General features: G+C 45.0%; 1 protein-coding gene and 1 pseudogene across 1 annotated transcript in view; one reads left to right on the forward strand and one right to left on the reverse strand.

Moving 5' to 3' along the window:
- Window positions 1-13,411, forward strand: part of LOC147442949 (putative anion transporter 3, chloroplastic) — a 58,523-nt gene extending 45,112 nt beyond the window's left edge. The window contains exons 3-8 of the mRNA XM_086528925.1: window positions 10,567-10,939; window positions 11,542-11,586; window positions 11,669-11,815; window positions 12,625-12,762; window positions 12,892-12,925; window positions 13,017-13,411. Of these exons, the coding sequence (XP_086385051.1) occupies window positions 10,567-10,939; window positions 11,542-11,586; window positions 11,669-11,815; window positions 12,625-12,762; window positions 12,892-12,925; window positions 13,017-13,189 (910 nt within the window). The 3' untranslated portion in view covers window positions 13,190-13,411. The remainder of the gene's footprint in view (window positions 1-10,566; window positions 10,940-11,541; window positions 11,587-11,668; window positions 11,816-12,624; window positions 12,763-12,891; window positions 12,926-13,016) is intronic.
- A 5,595-nt stretch (window positions 13,412-19,006) lies between these two features.
- LOC147442950 (uncharacterized) lies at window positions 19,007-19,629 on the reverse strand (annotated as a pseudogene).
- Between the last annotated feature and the right edge of the window lie 705 nt (window positions 19,630-20,334).

Below are 20,334 nucleotides of genomic sequence, written 5' to 3' on the forward strand. Positions count from 1 at the left end.
TAACCATGAATTCACCAGGTTGCTGCGGAAGCTTGGCAACCAGAGACTTGGTTTTGGTCATAAGCTCCGCAAAAGTCTCCTCTGGCTGGAGCACCATGTTGGCCAACTCATCCAACACTTTCTCTTGGTAGTCGCCCGGCCTAAAAGGTGCACAGAACTGTTGTCTTAAGTCTGCCCAAGTTGCAAAATGATTCTCTGCAAACTGGCTGTACCATTTGTCTGCTAAGCCGTCCAAGGTGGAAGGAAAAAGTACCAGATAAGCATCTTCCCTGTTAAGACCACGTCCTCTACAGAGAGATACGAACCTCCGTGCATGGTCGTCCGCATCTTCCGAGGAGAGTCCTTTGAAGGTGGGGAACTTGATGTTTACCTTGGCCAACACGCTAGCCAACGCCTCCATGGCCCCTTGTTGCAGTAGAATAGGGGAGAGCTTTACCGGAGAAGGTGATCTGGAAGATGTGGAACTTGATGAAGGAATGGGAGATGAAGGAATGGGGGATGGAGTATGTGGAGGTAAGGTTGATGAGGTTAATGGACTTCTACTAGATACCACCGGGCGTCTTCTGTTATAGTGCTTCAGAGGGCTCAGTAGTGCGCTTTGACGCTCAACTGACCGCCTTGTATGTGTCATGTAGTGAACAGTGAAGAGTGCTAGAACAAGTGAGGATATGACTAGGCCACCTGGCCCAGCACCAGTACTAGACCACCTAGCTGGCAGGACGAGGAGGGCTGTACCAGGACGAGGAGGGTTGGACCAGGGCGAGGACTAGACCAGGATCCAAGACCAAGGACCAGGGGCGAGGACTAGGACAAGGACCAGGACTTGGACCAGGGCGAGAGAGGAACATACCAGACTTGCAGACGATCTACACAGTGTGAGCAACTGTGCAGAGCCAGGTAACAACCGATTAGCTTCACGATTCTATCCCCACAAGAGTGAGACTTCCTTTGAGGTCCCACCGTGATCGCCAAAATGAGAGCACCTGTAGCGTGGATAACGTGTCGTGCTCTCTACAGTGGGTGGTCCTCAGTGCAATGTGCGTGACAATCTCACTCAAACAGACCGAATCTCCCTCAAACAGATGAACAGAAAGGAAACAATAGACGTCAACAAAGCTCTCAAAGACACAACAACAGACCAGAACATATGACTCGACTATCTCAAAGACTGACACAGACTCTGGCGTGGCAGCACACTCAGCTCCAGCCCAGGACTCTCAGGTACAATCTAGTGTCGAGGCTCAGATGTGCCGGGATGGTGAAGACGTGCTCTGTGTAAAGACCCACTCTAGACGACTACTACGTACAAAGATAATGCCACTGGCCCAAAACGACTACTCATATGCACAATCATCAAGAGCCACCAACGGCTCATAAAGAACATCATCTAAGTCTATCCCCACTGGGTGGCGGTGGTGACCTGGCCACGATGTCCACTAGACCACCCTGCCACACGTGTCTCTGCCCAAGTGTGAACCGACCAGACTAAAGACCAACTGACCAAAGCCCAACTGTAAACTACTGTCATATGAAAGTGAAAGTGACATTGTAGCAGGCTACAGGCTGTAATTTTCTGTTTTGGATCGTTTTGGGCGGAGCGAACATGTCTACGCATGTCTCAAGTGCTCCTACACGCAATGGGATAGTTTCCCTTTGAAACGGACGAGTTTTCGCACGAGAAAACTCTCCGTTTTCGCAATCCTTCACGATGGAATTGTCCATACCTGTGTGGGATTAGCAATTAGCTAATCCAATACCTGTTCAGAAGGCTCTTGCCTTGGCAAGCACACATAAAACCCCAGAACTGTACATGGTCATCTGAGAAGCCCAACTAGTGGGGCATTACCATATGTGAAAAGGGGAGAGAGAGATGCACAAGAGCAAATCATTGCGCTACATAGAGCAAGGGAAAAGGAAAACTTTCCATTAAAGCTGTGATTACCTGCACCCACTACTCACACACAATGTAGTCACTATGAAGCCAAAAATCGGCCCTCTCAAAATGGGCGCCCCCTCTCGAGATGAGCCTGGCATGTTGCTCTGCAGCCGCCATGTGTCCAATTTGCCTCCTTTGAGTTAATTCCTAGTACCCACCGACTTATTAAGTGTAGCGAGGGGCTTAAATGACTCTGAACTGAGCCCAGACACCCTTTTACTTCTCTGATTCGAGTGCCAATTGGGCCGACCATCTCGTGGCGACCTGCTCTTCCCGACTGCGGGTGAAACTCTCGGTCGTCGGCCATTTCACACTGGCCACACAATGTCCGACCATTTTTGACTTAAAAAAGAGGGTCCCAAAAGAAAAATCAAAGGGAAAGATACCAACAACTAAGGTTAGTGGTTGCCACAGCCTCGTGACAGAAGGGGGCAAGTGAGCAGGTAGAGAGGAGCGCGAGGCGGGAGAGGAGGTCGCAGGTTGCTGCAGGCAGCGCGAGGCGGGAGAGGGGAGCTGGTGGTTGTTGAGGATAGTGGAAGGCGGGCTGCTGATAGTAGCGCAAGGAGGAGATGGGGGGCTGGCGAGCAGGTGGAGAGAGCGATGGCGAGCACGAGCGTCAGCAACAATGAGCCATCTCCGAGCCCATGAGTAGGTGAGCGGTATCTGCATCTTTTTTTGGGGTAGAACATTAGGACACCTTGGATGTCGAGAGAGTATGGCTCGGATCCTCTGCTGTAGTCTCCGTCGATGCTGTGTAGCCCCTCTCCTCATACCTAGCCGTTTGGATCACCGTAGCTCTAGTGCTCGGTCGATGAGAGTGCCGGTAGTGGTTGAATGAGTGGGCCGAGCTCTACAATGATGGCTGCTCCTTTGGTTGTCCCATATCTAGTGAAAAGAAATCTGTAATTTGTCCCTGGGACTGTCTCTCTCTAGCTCTCCCCGGTAAAGTGTCTCTGTATCTGTGTAACTTAAGTAGATATAGCCCAAGACATCTCTGATCCTCATAACTCATGACCCTACAGAAAGGACCAAAACCCTCTCTGAATAAGCAGTGGAAAGGACATTGTGCAATGACATATGTAATGTAGCTCTGTCTTTGGCTCTAGCTGGCATAAGCGGCATATCCTGCTGTCTGCTGGTATCCCTCTGAATCTACCTGTCTCAATCTCCAGCTGATGTGAGGATGTGCGTATCTGACCAATGGCACACCGCAAACCATGAGACATATGTGTATCCATGTAGGTGGGTCGAATCACAAACCCATCTCATGTGAGGTGGAGAAGATGCTCTCTGTAGAAAGCCATCTTCGTGCCCAACTCCGGTGGCGGCTCTATCCATGTCCTCCTGGTATCTAGCTAGATCAGGTCATGACGAATGAGTCTGGTAATCTCCACCCGTGTAAGAGACATCGAGGATGCCTGAAGAGAGTACTGGAAAGGGGGCAGCTTGTCCATGGTGAAGCCATGCATCTGAAACCATGATGTCATCTGTGCATACCAGCATGAAGTGTCCCCCTGAAGAGCTAACTGTCTGGAAGACTCAAGGGCTAGTCTACCATATCTGTCTCTAGTAGTATCTCACAAGTTGTGCACAAAGGAGACTGATTTGGTAAGCGCCTCAATCTCCATAGGAGAGGCAGCTAGCTCTGGTCAAATAATAGCGTGGGGTACGGAGGCCTTGGCTCTGATCAGTCGAGAGATCATAGATACCAAGGGCCTCTCCATATGTCTCCAACCATCGTGGCCTACAGAAGGTCCCCATATCTGCACCCATACAACATAGTTGAGGCTACCAAAGTATCAAAGAGCCATAACTTTGTTCGAGGTTCCTGGAACTGAACCTACGAACATATCCTCTCCAAGCCTCCCAAGGTCGCATAAGTTCTAGTCAGTCTAGTGTCTGCTGCTCTCCCCAAAGAAAACCTCAGCCTAGTGAAGACAACCCCAAGGTAAGTGTCTGCATCTGTATACTCTACAATCTCCTGACCATATGTGAAAGTCAGTGCTGATCTCCTGATCCACTGTGGTGTGGTGTTAATGGAAATGCCCACGCTTGGTGCTCATACTTTCATGTGCTCGTTCGGAAACTGTGTCATGCCAAGGAAGAGACATAGAATGTGACTTCCTGACATACATACTTTTTAACTTTTCATGAAAATTCACATACATTCGTGCTCATACATGAGAGAAACGTGCTCAACATACAATATGCCATGCCTAGGAAAAGGGATCACATAATGATGCTGACTAAAATATAGAAAACGATCACGAATGAAACACTCGAACAATGCGTGCGTATCAATCATGCGAACACATAATACTTCCTGTGAGGGGTCCTTGGACCTAGGCTCGAGAGCCAAGATCGATCCTTCGTGATTGATCGAATCTGCAACGAGGTTAGCTTCACTAGAAAAAGCATCAACTAACACATCATCCTTGTTAACAATCACATCTTCTTCATGCAACTCATCATGCTTGGCTTTATCATCCAAATCATCATGCTGATCATTGTCAATCAAATCATCATGCTTTTCACAATCATGCAAATTCTGTGTATCATGTTGTGGAGAAAAAGAGATTGAGAGAGTCTCCTTCTCTTGAATCCTTTCAATCTGGTCATGCATATTAGCAATGAGAGATGGAGAATGAACAATGTCCTCTCCATGAATGACAATAGGAGAATCACTTTTGGCATTGAGAGTTAAAGTGTTAGCCGCAAAATCAATGAGAGCGTTATTATCACGAAATTATCGAATGCCCAAAATCATATCACATCTTGAGAGAGGAGAAACAACAAATCTTCTAGTGAAGGCAACTTGTTGAATTGCAAACAACACATCAAGGCACTCCTCCGTGATGAGAGCGTCCATACCGGGAACAAAGCCAGAGACCTCACAAGGAGATCTCGGACTAACTTCGAGGCGGGCTCTCTCAACAAGAGAGGAACTGATCACATCATGCATACTACCTGGGTCAAACAATATGACAAAACGGTGCCCCAATGTACGACCATAACATTTAATGAGAGAATCGTCAATGGGAGGGTCATGAGAAACTTGGGGCACACTCGTGTTATCATTAATTGCATTGGCAGAGGAAGTGGGTTCTGTGGATTCTTTAGATTCATTCGATTCAAGCTTAGGACATGTTCTTTTTATGTGACCCTTAATGTGACAATGAAAACAACGACCTTCCTTAGAATAAGTGCTTTGCTCTTCCAACGTGATGTATCCTCCTACAATTCCTTGTGCTACCTTTTCATCTGGAGTAAGCTTAGGTTTAGCAATTGTGTTAGCCTTACCCTTAGATTCATTGGAAGAATTCTTTTCTGAGAGACTGTTGGAAGATTGGTTAGAAGAGTTACCATTCTTACCATTCTTACCGTTCTCACCGTTCTGAGGGTTCTGAGAAGTCTGCGAGGTACTTGTGGAAGCTTTGTTCTCCTTAGGCTTTCCCTTGTTGTGCTTCATCTCCTGTGTGAGAGCAATCACTACCGCCTTGTTGAGATCGATTGGATCGAAGACTTCTACATCAAACTTGATATAGTCGTCTAATCCAAAAAGGAATGCCTCTTTGCGTTCATCATCCGACTTGCGTAATTGGGTACCTAGCTGCAAAACACGATTAGAAAAAGACATAACCGGCATACCATTTTGCTTGAGAGCGTGCCAATCGTCCTTCAATCGTGCGAGATACTGAGGTGGCATAAACCGCGCCTTGAGCTTGTCTTGGAAATCAGCCCAATTGAAGGAAAGGGGCGTGAATTCGTCGGCTTCCTCTAGGTGCGCGGCTAGCTGTGCCTCTTGCCATGCGTGGTACCAATTGATGGCATCACCGGCAAGGTACATAGCTGCCGTGAAAACTTTGCTATTTCCTGTCTTCTTAGTTGTCGCAAAATAAGCATTAAATTGATGCAACCAAGAATGAATAACCGTAGCATCCATCTTACCGTCATACTTACTAAAAGTCAACTTCTTTGTGACTGGATGGTTGGAATCCGCATCGTGGCTTGCACCACTTGAGAAACTCCCACGATCTTTGGGTGGTTCGGTCTTCGTGGCTAGCACTTGTCGAAGCAATTCTTGAGTGCGTAGCTCTCGTTGAGTTGCACGCTCGGCCTCCCTTTCTGCTTTTCGTTCATTTCTTTCATCGCGCTCGCGTTCGAAAGCAAGGCAATTGGTTTCTTGTTGTGCCAACGCAACTCGATTCTCTTCTTGTTGTTGTATTACATTTCTTTCATTTCGTTCCATCGTAATGCGAGTTGCTTCTTGTTGTGCCAGCATCATGTCCATCATTGACTTGACCATCATCTCCATAGGAGTTAGTACAACTCGTGGCGTAGATGGCGAAGGGGGAGGGTTGGAAAAATCTCTTGGTGGGGAGAATCCTTCGTCGCCTCTCTCATGCTCATCACCTGTATCTGAAGTATCCGTTCCGCTTCGGGTGACGACCATGCACTATGATCTTTGGTTCTTAAGTTTACGAGGAGCTTGGGTTCTTGAGGGTCTTGGGTTCTTGGGTTCTTGAGGTTCTTGAGGTTTTCTTTCGCTTGCTAATCGCATTTGAGAAGGATCTTCTCTTCACCCAAGTTCTACTCCTTTCCGCGGGCGCACCCCTTGGCGGCCTTGCGCTCACACCAAGGTTGCTTTTTCCCACCTTACGTCGATTGGCCGGCCGCTAAGTGCACGGTCCGCTCTCAATGAGTGAAAAGAGACATAAGGGGAGGCTGGACAAGCCCTTCTTTCTTGGGATTCCTGTCACTCTTCAAAAAACACGATTAGGAATCGACACGCCCAAGCGAACTTGGGTTTGTGCGACCGCAACAAGCAAAAAAAATTCTTGTTGTTCTTTCCTTGAGTGATACAGAACACTGCCAAAGCTCTAATACCAATGTTAGGTGCAGTGGAATGAATGTTTGCGCTTTGCTTAAGATGAGTGCTCCGAACTGTGCTCAAGGTTCCTTTTAGTTCTTATGGAAGGGAGAGCCGTTCTTAGTGGAAAGTGCTATGATCACAAACAAAGTGAATGGACACTGTGCGTGCAAGTGTATGAGTCTGAGAGATAGAGAGAGAAGAGAGATACGACACCAGAGACGTTGTAAAACCTTCCTCCGAAGGCCCCACTCTCGTCGGCGAGAGTGGTTTACTTATTGATTGCACAAAGTGGTACAATGACGATGCAATGGACTGATGCAACCTGGGACTATGCCATTGACGACGACGGTGATGACGACGACGACTTTAGGGCTGAAATCTGTGGTCTTTCTACTGCTATCCAAAAACGCTCTGGGCTGAAATCTGGGACTGTTTTCGGTGGCTGAAAATGACTGTTTTGGCTGCGTTTTTGAGGGCTGAAAATGGGGATATTCTGCATGAATCTAGGGCTGAATCTGTGGTTGTTCTAAATGCTGAAAACGCTGAGCCTTCTGCTGCAAAAGGGCTGAAAACCAAAAACGCTGGGGGCTGTTGTAGCATTAGTAAAACGCTGGCCTCCCTGGGGGTGCTGGCGATGAAGGGACTAACACGCCGGGGCTAGAGGTGATGCCCATGAAGCAAAACGCTAGGCTTGATGCTGGCTTGCTGTGGAGGTCTGCTAGGGACAGAAAACGCTAGGGCAATGAGGGTGTGGGCGATGAGGAAAAACCAAAAGGCCAGGGTTCTGATGGGGTTCTTGCTGAGAAGGTGCCTGTTGAGCGGGAGCTCTTGTTGCCTCTTCTGCCATTTGTTAACTTGGGTTTGCTTATATATTAACTTAGCAAAATTGCCCTACCTACTTTTGTTGGAAAGTCATAATAAGTGAAAAATGTCAAAAATAGGGAAAATAGGCTAAAATCATTGGAAAATTCCCCTAACTGATTCTAATGGATTCTGATGGGAATACTGATGATCATGTTGTGTGCAACAGAGGATATGCATCTACACTAAGTGACTGGGCATGCACGATCTACGAATAGACTCACAAAAAGTGCCAGATCACTTCTGATCTAGACTGACTGGACTGACTGAACCCTGATCATGATGTAGCTTGTCCACGGACACGTAGGGTTGGATGTGTCACGTGACACTGCCAAGCTGGGCACCTCTATCACCCTCTTTGTCAATGTATCAGACACCTCATCAACATACATACCAAATAGAGTAGGAGACAATGGGCAACCCTGTTTCACCACAATGGTGGAGTGAACTAAATCAGATATCCCCTCCGGGGTGTGTACATGTCCCATCACTGATCTGTATAGAGCCATAATCCCCCAAATCAACACTATGGGCCCCCCCATCTCTTGCAGTCTGCGCATCAATCGAGCTCTCGGTACCATGTCAAATGCTTTGCGGAAATCCACAAAGCTACAATAAATCTGTCACCCATGTGACCTGGCCTTCTTAATGATGGCTCTGAGTGTCAGAATATGATCAAGAGTGGAGAAACCCCTCCTAAAACCGGCCTGGCCCTTTGCCAGTACACGCTCACCCTCTACCCAATTACTCAACTGCTGCTCAAGAATGGATGCATACAACCATGCCAATGTGTGCCCAACCATAATAGTGCGGTAATTCCCAGGATCTGTAGGATCACCTGCTTTGAAGATAGGCACAATAGTAGACAACCTCCAAGTCTCAGGTAACCCCTCACACATGGCACGATTGAACAACACTGCAAGAACCTCTACCAGCATATCTCTAACATGTATAAAGTGGTCTGCTACTAGACCATCATGATCATATGCCCTGCTGGTCCTCATCCTATGAATGGCTCTCTTTACCATCTTAGTGGTAAAGAAGGTGCTGGTAGGTGGGCATGGCTCTATAGGATCTGGAACATGGTCGTGTCCAGGAACTGTATATAACGATGTCGCATACTGGCCCCACACATCAGGAGAAGTAATCGGGAGTGCTCATGAAAGAATCGCCATGCCTCTCCTAAGTCTCTACTCAAGAACAACTGATACAAGTCTCGCTCCATCTGGCCAAGTAGCTTATTTCTTTCGTCGCACAAGGCACCGGGAAGCAATCCGAGACTGTCTGTAAGTTATGACTCCTAAAAGAAGACCTCTCTGGAACTGGGCTCTCATCTCTGTGCACTCCTCATCATACCAACTATCCTAGGGCATGCTCCCAGAATGTCACCTCCGACCCGAGTGAGTGTGTGGGTATGCCTCTGATGCTGCACCATGCAGTGTCTCAGTTAGTAAAGTGGTGCACTCCTCCACTGAGAGGCCAGGACTAGCGGTGCATAGACGGCTATAGATCTCTGTATAAACCGAGTCAATCTCTGGTGTAAATGTATAATGGGTATGTGACCTGCCTTCTTATGTCTGGGTTGTACTATACAGAAATGAAACGGACAATATCAAAAGAGCATGATCCACTGCTACTCCCATTGGTATGGCTCCCACTATGAAATCCTGAATACAAGGAATAAAGCTCGGTTGTGCCATAACATAGTCCACTGTACTGGCTCTGTGTTTGTGTGAGAAGCATGTTAAAACCGGCTGCTCCAGGAAATTGTTGTAAGCCATTAAGTATGGCTAACCCATGTGTGGTCGTCATCTCTGTGAGGTATCTCCCATACTCCGTCTACTCTCTGTCATGTGAGCATCTATCAAGCCCCAAGTCACCCACATCCAGCTCTCTAAGCATCACATCTGAAGTGTTGTAGAAGACTATCTGATGAGAGTTACCAATTTGGGCATTGAAGTCCCCTAGGAGGATGATATTACCATCCCTAGAAAACTCCCATCTATCATCATCTAGTATAGAGAAAGGCGACTGTCCTCTGGGTGCGCAGCCTATATTGACGTATTGGGGGGAAGTAACATATGGCAATGTATAGAAATTGGCCTGTGTCAGTTCTCAGCCTCACCCACATGTATCTAGCATGATCATCTCTCCGTACAATATGTAGTAGTGGTTGTAACTCCTCCCTAGATAGCTTCGCTACTCCTTTTGAACCTCTACTCCCATGCTCAGATCTCACGACTGTCCTGTGGGCTGTCTCCCATCTGTATCCCACCACATGTGGCATAAGCTGTTTAGGGGCCTGATGAGTCTCTGAGAAGAAAACAATGTCGGTGTCTTTGAAACTGTTCTCAAAGGCACCAATGTCCAACTTCATAGATCCATTACTCCAAGTAGCCATCTTCAATGTGGTCCCATAGGTCTCACACGGTCATGTAGAGTGCCGCTCGACAATCGCCACCCGATCATCTCTCTAAAAGGCTGTCTTTCCCTTCTCCCTTGCCACTGTAATCTCTGGCATTACCTCTCTCATATGCGCAAGCTGTGAGAGAGTGAGATCATCACCAAGGAAAAAAACAGAGAAAATCAGCTTGGGAACTTTAAAATACAGCAAAACACATATTTGAACCTCTATAAAAAAGCAAAAAACAGTGGCGAAACCCTAAAAAACGGCAAAAAAACAATGAAGGAACCCTAAAAACAGTAAAAAAGAGTGACGAAACCCTAAAACCAGTGAGAGAGAGTCCAAACCCATGGGGGGAAGAGAGAGAGAGAGAGGGAGATCTTGATATTTATGTTGGTCAAATATAGGTTGTTTGAGAGAGAGAGAGAGAGAGAGAGAGAGAGAGAGAGAGAGAGAGAGAGAGAGATTGCGTATTCTTGTTTTTTCATCCAGGTGGTTCCCACGATCGGAGAGGGCTCGAGCAATCGGGCTGTCTATGGCAGGTTTTCACTTGGGAAGTGTGATAGGATTGCTGGCTACACCTGTAATTATGGGAGTGTGGGGAGTACACATGCCATTCATTGCTTTTGGATTGGCTGGAGCTGTATGGCTCTACTTTTGGCTGTGCTTCATCTTCAAAGATCCACAAGAGGATCCCCTCATTGAGAAATCTGAGCTCCGCTACATTCTACAAAATCGTGTGGCGGTTTCAAAAGGAGATTCGGGGCCCACAACCAGTGGCAAAAGGGGATTGCCACCGTTAGTTTTACTTCTGAGAAAACTACCAGCTTGGGCTATAATCGTGGCTAATTTCACAAACAATTGGGTAAGATAAAAAAATAAATAACGAAGACGTTTCTGCTTTTGTACTTTAGTTTAAACGTTCTTTATTGTCTCCTTTTGTACACAGTAGTTACAAGTTACCATGTATGTTAATCCATGGTCTTCTAAAATTTGAAGCTTAAGAACTGCTATATGACCATCATGCTCTCTGCTGTGCTGCCTCACGGTTTGTCCTGAGATTGGTCATTCCAAAACTCGTAATTTTTGTTGTGGTTGCTTGCTTTTTGTTGCAACTGTATCACCTCCACCTTTTGTATACATAAGAGGATTGATGCTAGCTCGCCCCATGGAGGATTTATTATTGGTTGCTGAGAATGCTCCCCTGTGATGATTGATTGCCCTTAGGGGCCTTAATACTTACAATATAAGCTGGCTGTGTCATAAATTGCTTCAAAGGCTAGCACATGTCCTTGAGAGGCAAAAGATGAAAAGTGCCACTTGCAAGTTTAGTTCAATCTGCCTATCTTCTTACTGTTTAGAAATAGTAATTATGATGTGCCATTGTTTGCTTTCCCAGTATGCATTTGTCAGGTTTCTAGGGATCAGCCAACTGAGCTTTTCTCTAACCATGTGCTGTTCTTTCAGGGTTATTTTGTCCTTTTATCATGGATGCCAATCTACTTCAACAGTGTAAGGCTTACTTTTATCTTTGTGTTCCTGTTGGTCACTTTTCATTAGTTCTGTTTGGCTGACGATGCAAATTGGGCTGTAGGTATATGGTGTTAACTTGAAGCAAGCTGCCTGGTTTAGTGCTCTGCCATGGACAATGATGGCCGCCCTTGGTTGTGTTGCTGGATCATGTTCTGATTTTCTTATAGGGTCAGGCTTAAGTAACACGACCGTGCGTAAAATAATGCAGGTTGGCATTGAACTCCTAAGGACTTCTGAAAATGGTGCATGCCTTTTCTAATTGCTTCATCAAATTTTATCAGACGAATACCAAGTTTTTATAACTGAAGGTCTCGGAGACAGGATTCAAGTATGCTGAAAGCTTGTGTATGAGTTAGTATAGGATTTTCTTCGTAGGAACATGTTCAGTCAAAAGATCCGAAGTATGTCAGAAGCTTGCATGTTTACATTAGAGCAGGGTTTGTTTACGGGAGGATCCCGATAAAGTTTCTAGCCACAGATTCAGTTTTTTTTTTTGTTGATACCACACACTTTGGTTATTGAGCTCAGTTAACAACAGAAATCAACCAGGGGGAGCTTAGATACAATGTATTATAGTGTGCCATCTTCTTTCAAACGCCCTGTTAGCTCTTAATAAAGTTCTTTTATTTCCCTAAAATTAGGCATGCCTAGGTACAGTGAAGCGCGTTTTTTCTCTTGCTTTTGTTGTCCTCACAGTACATCTGGTTCCAACACACATGCTAGATCTGTGTACTCACTTTGCAGAGGCATTAAGCTACAATTCCTTTGACAATCTTGTAATGTAGTCGAGTAGGACGTATAGGGCCGTACTGTGAGAAGCTTGCAATCAAGTGTGGAAAAATCTCAATGAGGAAGGTTGAGAATGTGATTCGCACCAACTAGGATGTCACCTTTTTAATGTAAACTTGCGTATTTGGAGTGCATTTGGTTTGTGTAGAAAAATCACGTGTGGAAATTCACAATGAATTTGGAGCAGGCATGACAAAGAATGTCATATGCTGTCTTTCTTTTTGGCAGTCCATTGGCTTTATGGGACCGGCCCTTGCACTTCTGGCGGTTAATGCATCTACAAGTGCGAGTGTTGCTGCCATATGGCTCACAGTTGCCATTGGAACAAGCTCTTTCAGTCAAGCAGGCTTTCTTGTGAATTTTCAGGTTTGTATTTTGTTGAGTAAATATATAGGCTGCTTGATGCTGTGCATTTAGTCCATGGTGTTTTGCTTTTGTGAGGTTGTATATTGCCTTTTCTTTTTAATGTGTGTATGTTTTCTTCTGTGCCGGCAGGAAATTGCCCCGCGGCAGGCTGGAGTACTTCAAGGTTAGAATTTCTCTGGTCCAAAATGCAGATGCTTCTGCTGATGAGAGCAATTGAATGCTATTGTCGTCTTACGGTTTATTCGTTTGTGCAGGAATCTCCAACACCGTTGGTACAATCGGGGCAATAATTAGCACCATTGGAATTGGATATTTCATACAATGGCTAGGTTCATTTCAAGCCTTTTTGACTCTAACTGCAGCCATTTACGTTGTAAGCACACTGTTTTGGAATTTTTATGCGACCGGTGAGCGAGTTTTTGAGTAAATTGTTGTATGTATGTTTGTCCCGGATAAGCTTAGGGCAGGATGCTAAGCAATTGTATTCTGTGTTCAAAACATGAGCATGTATTTGTTACAGCTTAGCTCATTACAAATTGGGAAGAATCTGTAATCCTATCCAGTGAGTTGAAAATGTATCGAATCCCTAAGGATATAGTTGATGTATAAACTAGTATGCCAAATGAGGGGCTCCTTTCTTCTGGTGTTATTTGCAGTGCTGTGTCTTCCATTACATTTGTTGCAATCTATTACAAGTAAATTGTCAGTTGAGTTCAAGCATCATGGACTCAAGTGTTGAAGGCAGAAGCCTATCATGTGCATGTGCGAGCAACTTGTCAGCATGTACACGTGGCCCGCCTCCTCTCTCTCTCTCTCTCTCTCTCTCTCTCTCTCTCTCAAGTGGGCGTCAAAGGCTCAGGAATAGGCAGGTTTGCTTTATCCAAATCTTGTTCATTACTCTTGAAGTTGAATGAAGTTGAACTAAATCCCTCTCAAAATTCTTGAAATGAAGTTAAAAATTCCAAATTCTATTAGATATTGCTTCCTCAAATGTTGTATTTGCCTCTCAAATCACACTAAGACGGATTTGCGACCGGCTTAACAAGATAATTTTCCCAAGCCTTGGTGGGCTTGAGATCTCAAATTTCAAGTAGGCCGGAAAATTTCAAGCATGATCTGTGGGGAAAGCTCTACAAAATGTTTCCACAATCTCTAGGTTAAGTCTAGCTACATAATGCATACATATATCTACAAGGTGCTCTTTTGGCAGAATGCAATCATAATCCACATGAAACACCATGGAAAGCCACAATAATTGACCACCCCTACTTTTTATCTTGCGTCGTCGGATTGTCCGGTGATACATAGAAAAGTTTCAAATTTCCAAATTTGACTAATAAAAATGATGAAGAGCGTTTGTAATCATATAAGTTTTCCAAAGGATGATCATGTACTGTCTCAAACAATTTACTTTGCATTGGTGTGTAACTCAACCCGTAGAAGGAAGGGTGATGTGTCCAAGAATAATACAAAACGAAATCATCCATTGAGAAAGGACATCTCTAGGTTGCACCTTAGGGAACCAGACTGAACAAAAAGTTATGATGACGATTGCATCGATAAGAAAATATATGAATGAGCAAAACAAGGTGTAGAGAATGGCCTTGTAATCACAAGAAGATTTAGAAATTTTCTCATGTAGGAAAATGCAGTCTTTTTCAGTGTTTTTCATACAAGGCATAACATCATGAGCTTCTGCTCAAGAGGCACCACATACCTAGCTAGGTACGATTGGGGGCAAGGGACCGTCGGCCCGTTGGGGGGGGCCGGCGGTCCCTTGTCCCCAATCATACCTAGCTAGGTATGCGGTGCCTCCCTCGCAGAAGCTCATGATGTTGAGGTAAGTCACAATGTGAGAATTATTGTAAGAATCTGTCCAAAACTTCTTGTGAATATTGTGACCGCATGGCGATCGACGGAGGCCGACAGCCATTGGCGGAGCAATATTGCAGGGAATGGTCACTCACGGACCATTCTTGGCCGTCAAGGGTCCAGGGGAGGGGGGCAAGCACAATCATTTAAATCAATCCACATGGACAGTGGTTGTTGACGCATCCTACTCTGAGCACACTGTGCAAACTGCCGCAGTCCCTGCAGTCGATTCTTCAGCACGCTGAGATGGCACGATGGCAGTGGAGTGCTGAATGCTGATGTGTCAGCTGGTGGGAGCTCTAAGCCATAGTTTGGATTACTAATGATGACAAGTCAGATGATCATTCGCCAACAATAATAAATTAATCCATGTCCTGACGTGTAGAACATCTGATAGCTGTTGCAGGTTCTTCTGCTCAGGAAAGAGCAGGCAATTGAGGGCGATCGTCCCAGTAATACTGCGATCGTATGGCAAGTATAACGTGGGAAAGGTCACTAAGGGAGCTTTCCCGAGCCTAAAGGTTTGGAGGAGGGGGCCAATATGCAAGCAAAGCTGGTATGGTGCAGGTGTACATTAGGCTGGCTTCAGACGAAGCGACGAAAGAGAGATTCACAGGTTCGTGACTCCTCTCTGTCAAACGCCCACGAAACTTTAGGCGTCCCCCCCTCCTTTTCATCGTGATGTGCGGAGGATGCTGATGGAAATGAAATTAATGGTTTGCAGGCTCCCTCTCATTGAATGGAGAACATGCAGGGAAAATTGCCTCCGCCTCTTGTGAGCGAGGGGGAAGGAGGCATTCGAAAAGCAAAATTGTGGGTGTGCCAAGGTCTCAAGCGTTGGGAACGGTCGCATGCAATGATGAGTTTTCACGAAATTACTATGCAAGTCCTCTATAACTATGCCATAGTTGCATGAATTATATATCTATTCTATATATTAAACAGAGAGACATTCAGGGGGCCACGTGGTGCAATTTGCTTCATCCGACAGTGTGGCTCTGCATCTCTGACAATAGTGAGGACAGTGAACGCGCAACTAGAGAGAGAGGCGGCCTAAGGCCGTCGGCCACACTAGTTATTGATAATCGATGCACGTGTGAACCAAACCTAGATGCCCTTGTTGACCAAATTGACTTTTGTGACACCTTGTGACATCCGACAAGATGCATTGCACCTTAAACACTGAGTCAATCTACTAGTAAGAGGGAGGTCATACATTGCATAGTTTTCACTTAATTGTCGAATAGCTATGCACGTTTCCTGGTCATGCAAGTGTCATAGTAGTGCATACCACAACTATCGATGGGTTTTGCAATTATGCCAAAATCAACAAGCTACAAAAATAACCTCTCCATCCTAGTTGAGACTTTGATAACATTATAAAATCAGTGTCACTGGCAACAAATGCTATTGCATGTGGACCAATGAAAGATTAGTGCTCATGCAAGGTCAATAGACCTCTTACATAGCACGGGGCAAGCTCACAGTTGTCGGTTGAGGACTTCCAATTATCACTTGATGCAACAACGAGCGCACTGTGCAATGTGTGACCATGTTACAATGCCTTGTACATAGTAATCAATGTGAACATCATTTCTCATCTATGGATATCTATGCTTCTTGTGATCATTGTCTAATCAAGAACTTTCTGGGAGTAAATGGCCGCTTGTTGACATTCAACTTACAACTACCCTAATTCATGTGGATAAGTAGGGTGTTTATTACCCACCATAACAACAAAATGGGGCACCAATTTTACACACTAGCTAATCACTAGTGATTTTCATTTCATTTAGGATTGGATGTTGAAGAACCAATCCCACTGCTAGCCCCAACTATTGGGAACCACTGATCCCGCTTAAAAGTGGGGTATCAATTAGTCATGAGAAAAGTTCGAATTAGGAAAAGCGTAATGAGAGTCTTGGAAAGAAAGGGTAGGTGAGATGCAGTAGGACGGTGGCTATTGACCTTTGCGGTGCTCAAAGAAAATATTTTTGGCTTGTGAAAACTTGGCTTTAGAGATGTGTTTGAAAGGACCACTTTCATTTAAGCCCTAGATGTGTTTGTTTTTTTTGGTTTGAGGGACGGCGGCGTTTTGTTGGGGGGGGGGGGGGGGGGGGGGGGGGGTGATGGTATATACTTAGATTGACTTCCCGTATGCCCACCAAAAGCACCCGTCTTTAGATGGCCCTACTAAATTGTAGACCCTCCAAAAGGTAATCAAATTTCCATACAAAATGATCGGTATGTTGTTGACATGCCCTACCTCCCACATAGTCCATAGCTCTTCCCCTTGGTGCCATTTTAGTTATATTGCATGTGACCATCACAATGCAACAACACATGCCACTAGCAAGTGGTAGAATGCAATTTCAGAGGGTGGTTCGACCACCCTCCACATAGACATCATCATTGGATTTAACAACGTTTTATCTAGGTGTATGGGAATATTCTAAAGGTTCTATTCCATTTGGGCCAATGATGCATAAGATATCTTTGATTTCTTGAAGTGTTACTCAATGATAGTTTTGGAGCACTTACGTGTAGCAAGTGTTATGTGCATACAATAGTCACTAATCAAGTTGTCATTTGAGTCCTCTTTCTCTCTCTCTCTCTCTCTCTTATTGAGTAATTAACGGGTTAATTAAGTATGTTAAGATGAATGCCACCCAGAATCCTTTCAATTGGTATCACAACCCCATTAGAGATTAGCAACTTTCTATTCACACCAAGATTCTTAGGTTTGCACCACCTCTTAGTCAATTTTAGGGGTTTGCCATGTTTGGGCAAGTTCGTGGTGCAAGTCCACTGAGCCACTACCATATATAGCCAAGCCATGGTTAATTAAATGTGCAATCAAGGCATGCATTGAGCACTTATCTCTAGCTAGGTTGATCGGAAATCTCCCCTCTCTTCATCCCCAATCAATTGAATCATTTTCCCCCATTAAACTTGCACTATCTCCGTGTTCATTATCATAATGTCTTCCTTGTGTGGGGGTAGTGCTTGACGAGAGAAATCCACAAAGCTATCAAGCTCCTTAAGTGGACACTTCTATCCCATCTAATTTTACTTCGAAAAATTGGTGTGTGTGGGGGATTTATTGTGTATGGGCCATTGCTAGATTTGACATAACAAATCTTATATGGGGTACTCACTCACAAGCAACCTTTGTTGGCTAGCCTAAAGTGGGTAGATTATCCTTGGCCTTCGAGGGCATGGGTTTAACTTGCCGATTTTAGCTTGAGCGACATGAGCGAACCTCACCTGCTAGTCAAATTCTCCCAAAGGTCCCTAGCGCCCAAATTTGATTCCCTTCATCTCTGAAATAGCATCGAGAGCCAAATCCCTTTTTCCTCCAACCCCTTGTTCGGGGTGCAATCCCAAGTGCAGTAGCTTCAAAACCATAAGCCTTCTTAAGACACCCTTTTCGGAATTTGATTAGAAAAGAAAAAGATTACGAGAGACAGCTACAAGAGGCTGCTGAACATCATACCATCCCAGAGTTATACAAAACATCCCTTCAAAATATAAATCATCTGAACAAAGAGAAGTAATTCCTAAACCAGCTACCATTCAACACATTTATCAAGCCCAGCTTGGAGCATTTCCAGGTAATAAGACCCTTCATTTATTCTTTCCTCCAGCTATTCGAGCTCACTGTCCACCTCTTTCTCCCAGTTGTCACAAGTATAAGTCTTGTCTTCAAGATCTGGGCCCCCGGCTCCCCAGCTGAGTGCTCGGTCGTAAAAATACTTCGAATCCTTCAGGATGCCTTTCTTGGTCCGATATAATGTGACTTGGTCTTTAGCAACCTAAAGATCCTGCACATTGAGAGATGAAAAAAGTTTTTTCAGACTTGGGAGTTTGGTAAGTTGCTTCATACATTATGCAATTCCGATGACGCCAAATAAGACACAAGAATCTGCTCTAGACTTGTTCCAAAAAATAGATAGAACCCCAACATAATCACCCAGAAGAAGTTGTTTCCATGAGGGGGAGAAGCCCAATGTTCTTATGAGGGGAGATACAGTTTCCTATTTTCGGGACAAGCTAAAAAAAGATGACTAATGTCCTCCACAACTTTCTTACATCTACAACAACGACTTGTACTGATACCCACCCGGAGAGCTTTCTTCCATGTCCATAAGGCTTTATGCAATATCAACCACAGAAGGACATACTTTTTTGGTTCAATGGCGGTGGACTAGATATTCCTAAACTTAAACTTCCACTCCTTGGTCGTGAAGGATACTTTCCATCTTTTGTTGAGAACAGAATGCAGGGAAGAGACAGCCTTGACCTTGGACCAAACTGGGTTTTGGAGCTTGAACCTTCCGACCCAAGTAAACGCTCTGAGATCCATTGGACTTTAAGTTTGCAGGGTCCAAACCAAATCGCGGGGAAAGAGACTTATTCTGGACCGAATAAGTTGCAAATCCCAAGGCTTCACCCTGAACAGTAGGGAAATGTCCATATCAATTCTCCAATAATGAGATACTGGGTCCCACAGATCTGACCAAGTTTTAAGGTCCTTCTTATGGAGGACCAGAGCTCTCCTAGTGGAAGTAGAAGGGATAGGAGGAATGTCCAACGCGGACCACCAAATGGAGTCATTTGGGGTACAGAGAACCTATGCTTGGAGAGGGGGTTAAGTTGCAACCTGTCGCTATGCCTGTTCCAGGCTTGCATGATGGACCTCAAAAGATCTGAGCCTGATGAAAGGATGGTTTGCTTACCAAAGAATATAAGCAAAGGTGGAGATGACTCCAACCTTTGAAATCTGACAGTCGAAATTTAGCAAGTTTCCTGAACAAAATCTTGGCCCATTCCTCATTAGGTTGATGGAGAGCTGAAACCACCAGTTTGACCCCCATCTTGTCTGCAATGAGGTTGAGGTTCTACACTCCTAAACCTCCTTCAAATCCTAGGGAAGGGTGCAAATATCCCAAGAGACTTTAGCATTCTTTCTAGCAAACGGATCTCCAACCCATAGAAAGTTCCGACAAATTTTGGAAATCCTTAACAGATAGCAATCAGCTGGTCTCAAGTAGCCAAAGAAAAAAAGAACGTATGCATTAAGAAAGTGATTGATGACTAACACTCTTCCAGCAAGTGAGTGTTGAAAGCCAATCCATCGATTAAGTTTGGATTGAAACTTGTTACAAATTCAATCCCACTGAGTCTTGAGAGTGACCCCGAACCCCATGGGAATGCCCAGGAGTATGAAAATTCCTCCTTCTTGGATGAGCTTGTAGCTAGTCTGAGAAATCCAGTCTGGCACAGGGTGGAGAGAAAAGACCCCAGTTTTGTTATGATTCACTTGTGAGCCAGAAGCTAAACAGAAAATTTTCATGACTTCCCAGAATTCTGCAAGGGTGGAGTCATCACTTGCTAGTAACGCGTTAGTGTCATCAGCAAACTGGGAGAGACATTGCTGATCTTCAGAGTCCGGAAATGTAATCCCTTTAATCAGACCATTGGAAATCCTATCCTTAATTAATAAATTGAGGGAGTCAGCAGCAATGGTGAACAAGAGAGGAGCCAATGGACAGCCTTGTCTGACTGACCTGGCTAGATCAAACACATCCGATAGCCCACCATTGAGAGACACTCTGGCTCTGGCATTACCCATGAGAGTTTTAATGGATAGAATCATCCTATCACCAAATCCCATAGCTTCCAAGCATCTGAGGATAA

The sequence above is a fragment of the Adiantum capillus-veneris genome, chromosome 14, assembly GCF_014529385.1.
Source record: "Adiantum capillus-veneris isolate H3 chromosome 14, ASM1452938v2, whole genome shotgun sequence".
NCBI classification, from domain to species: domain Eukaryota; kingdom Viridiplantae; phylum Streptophyta; class Polypodiopsida; order Polypodiales; family Pteridaceae; genus Adiantum; species Adiantum capillus-veneris.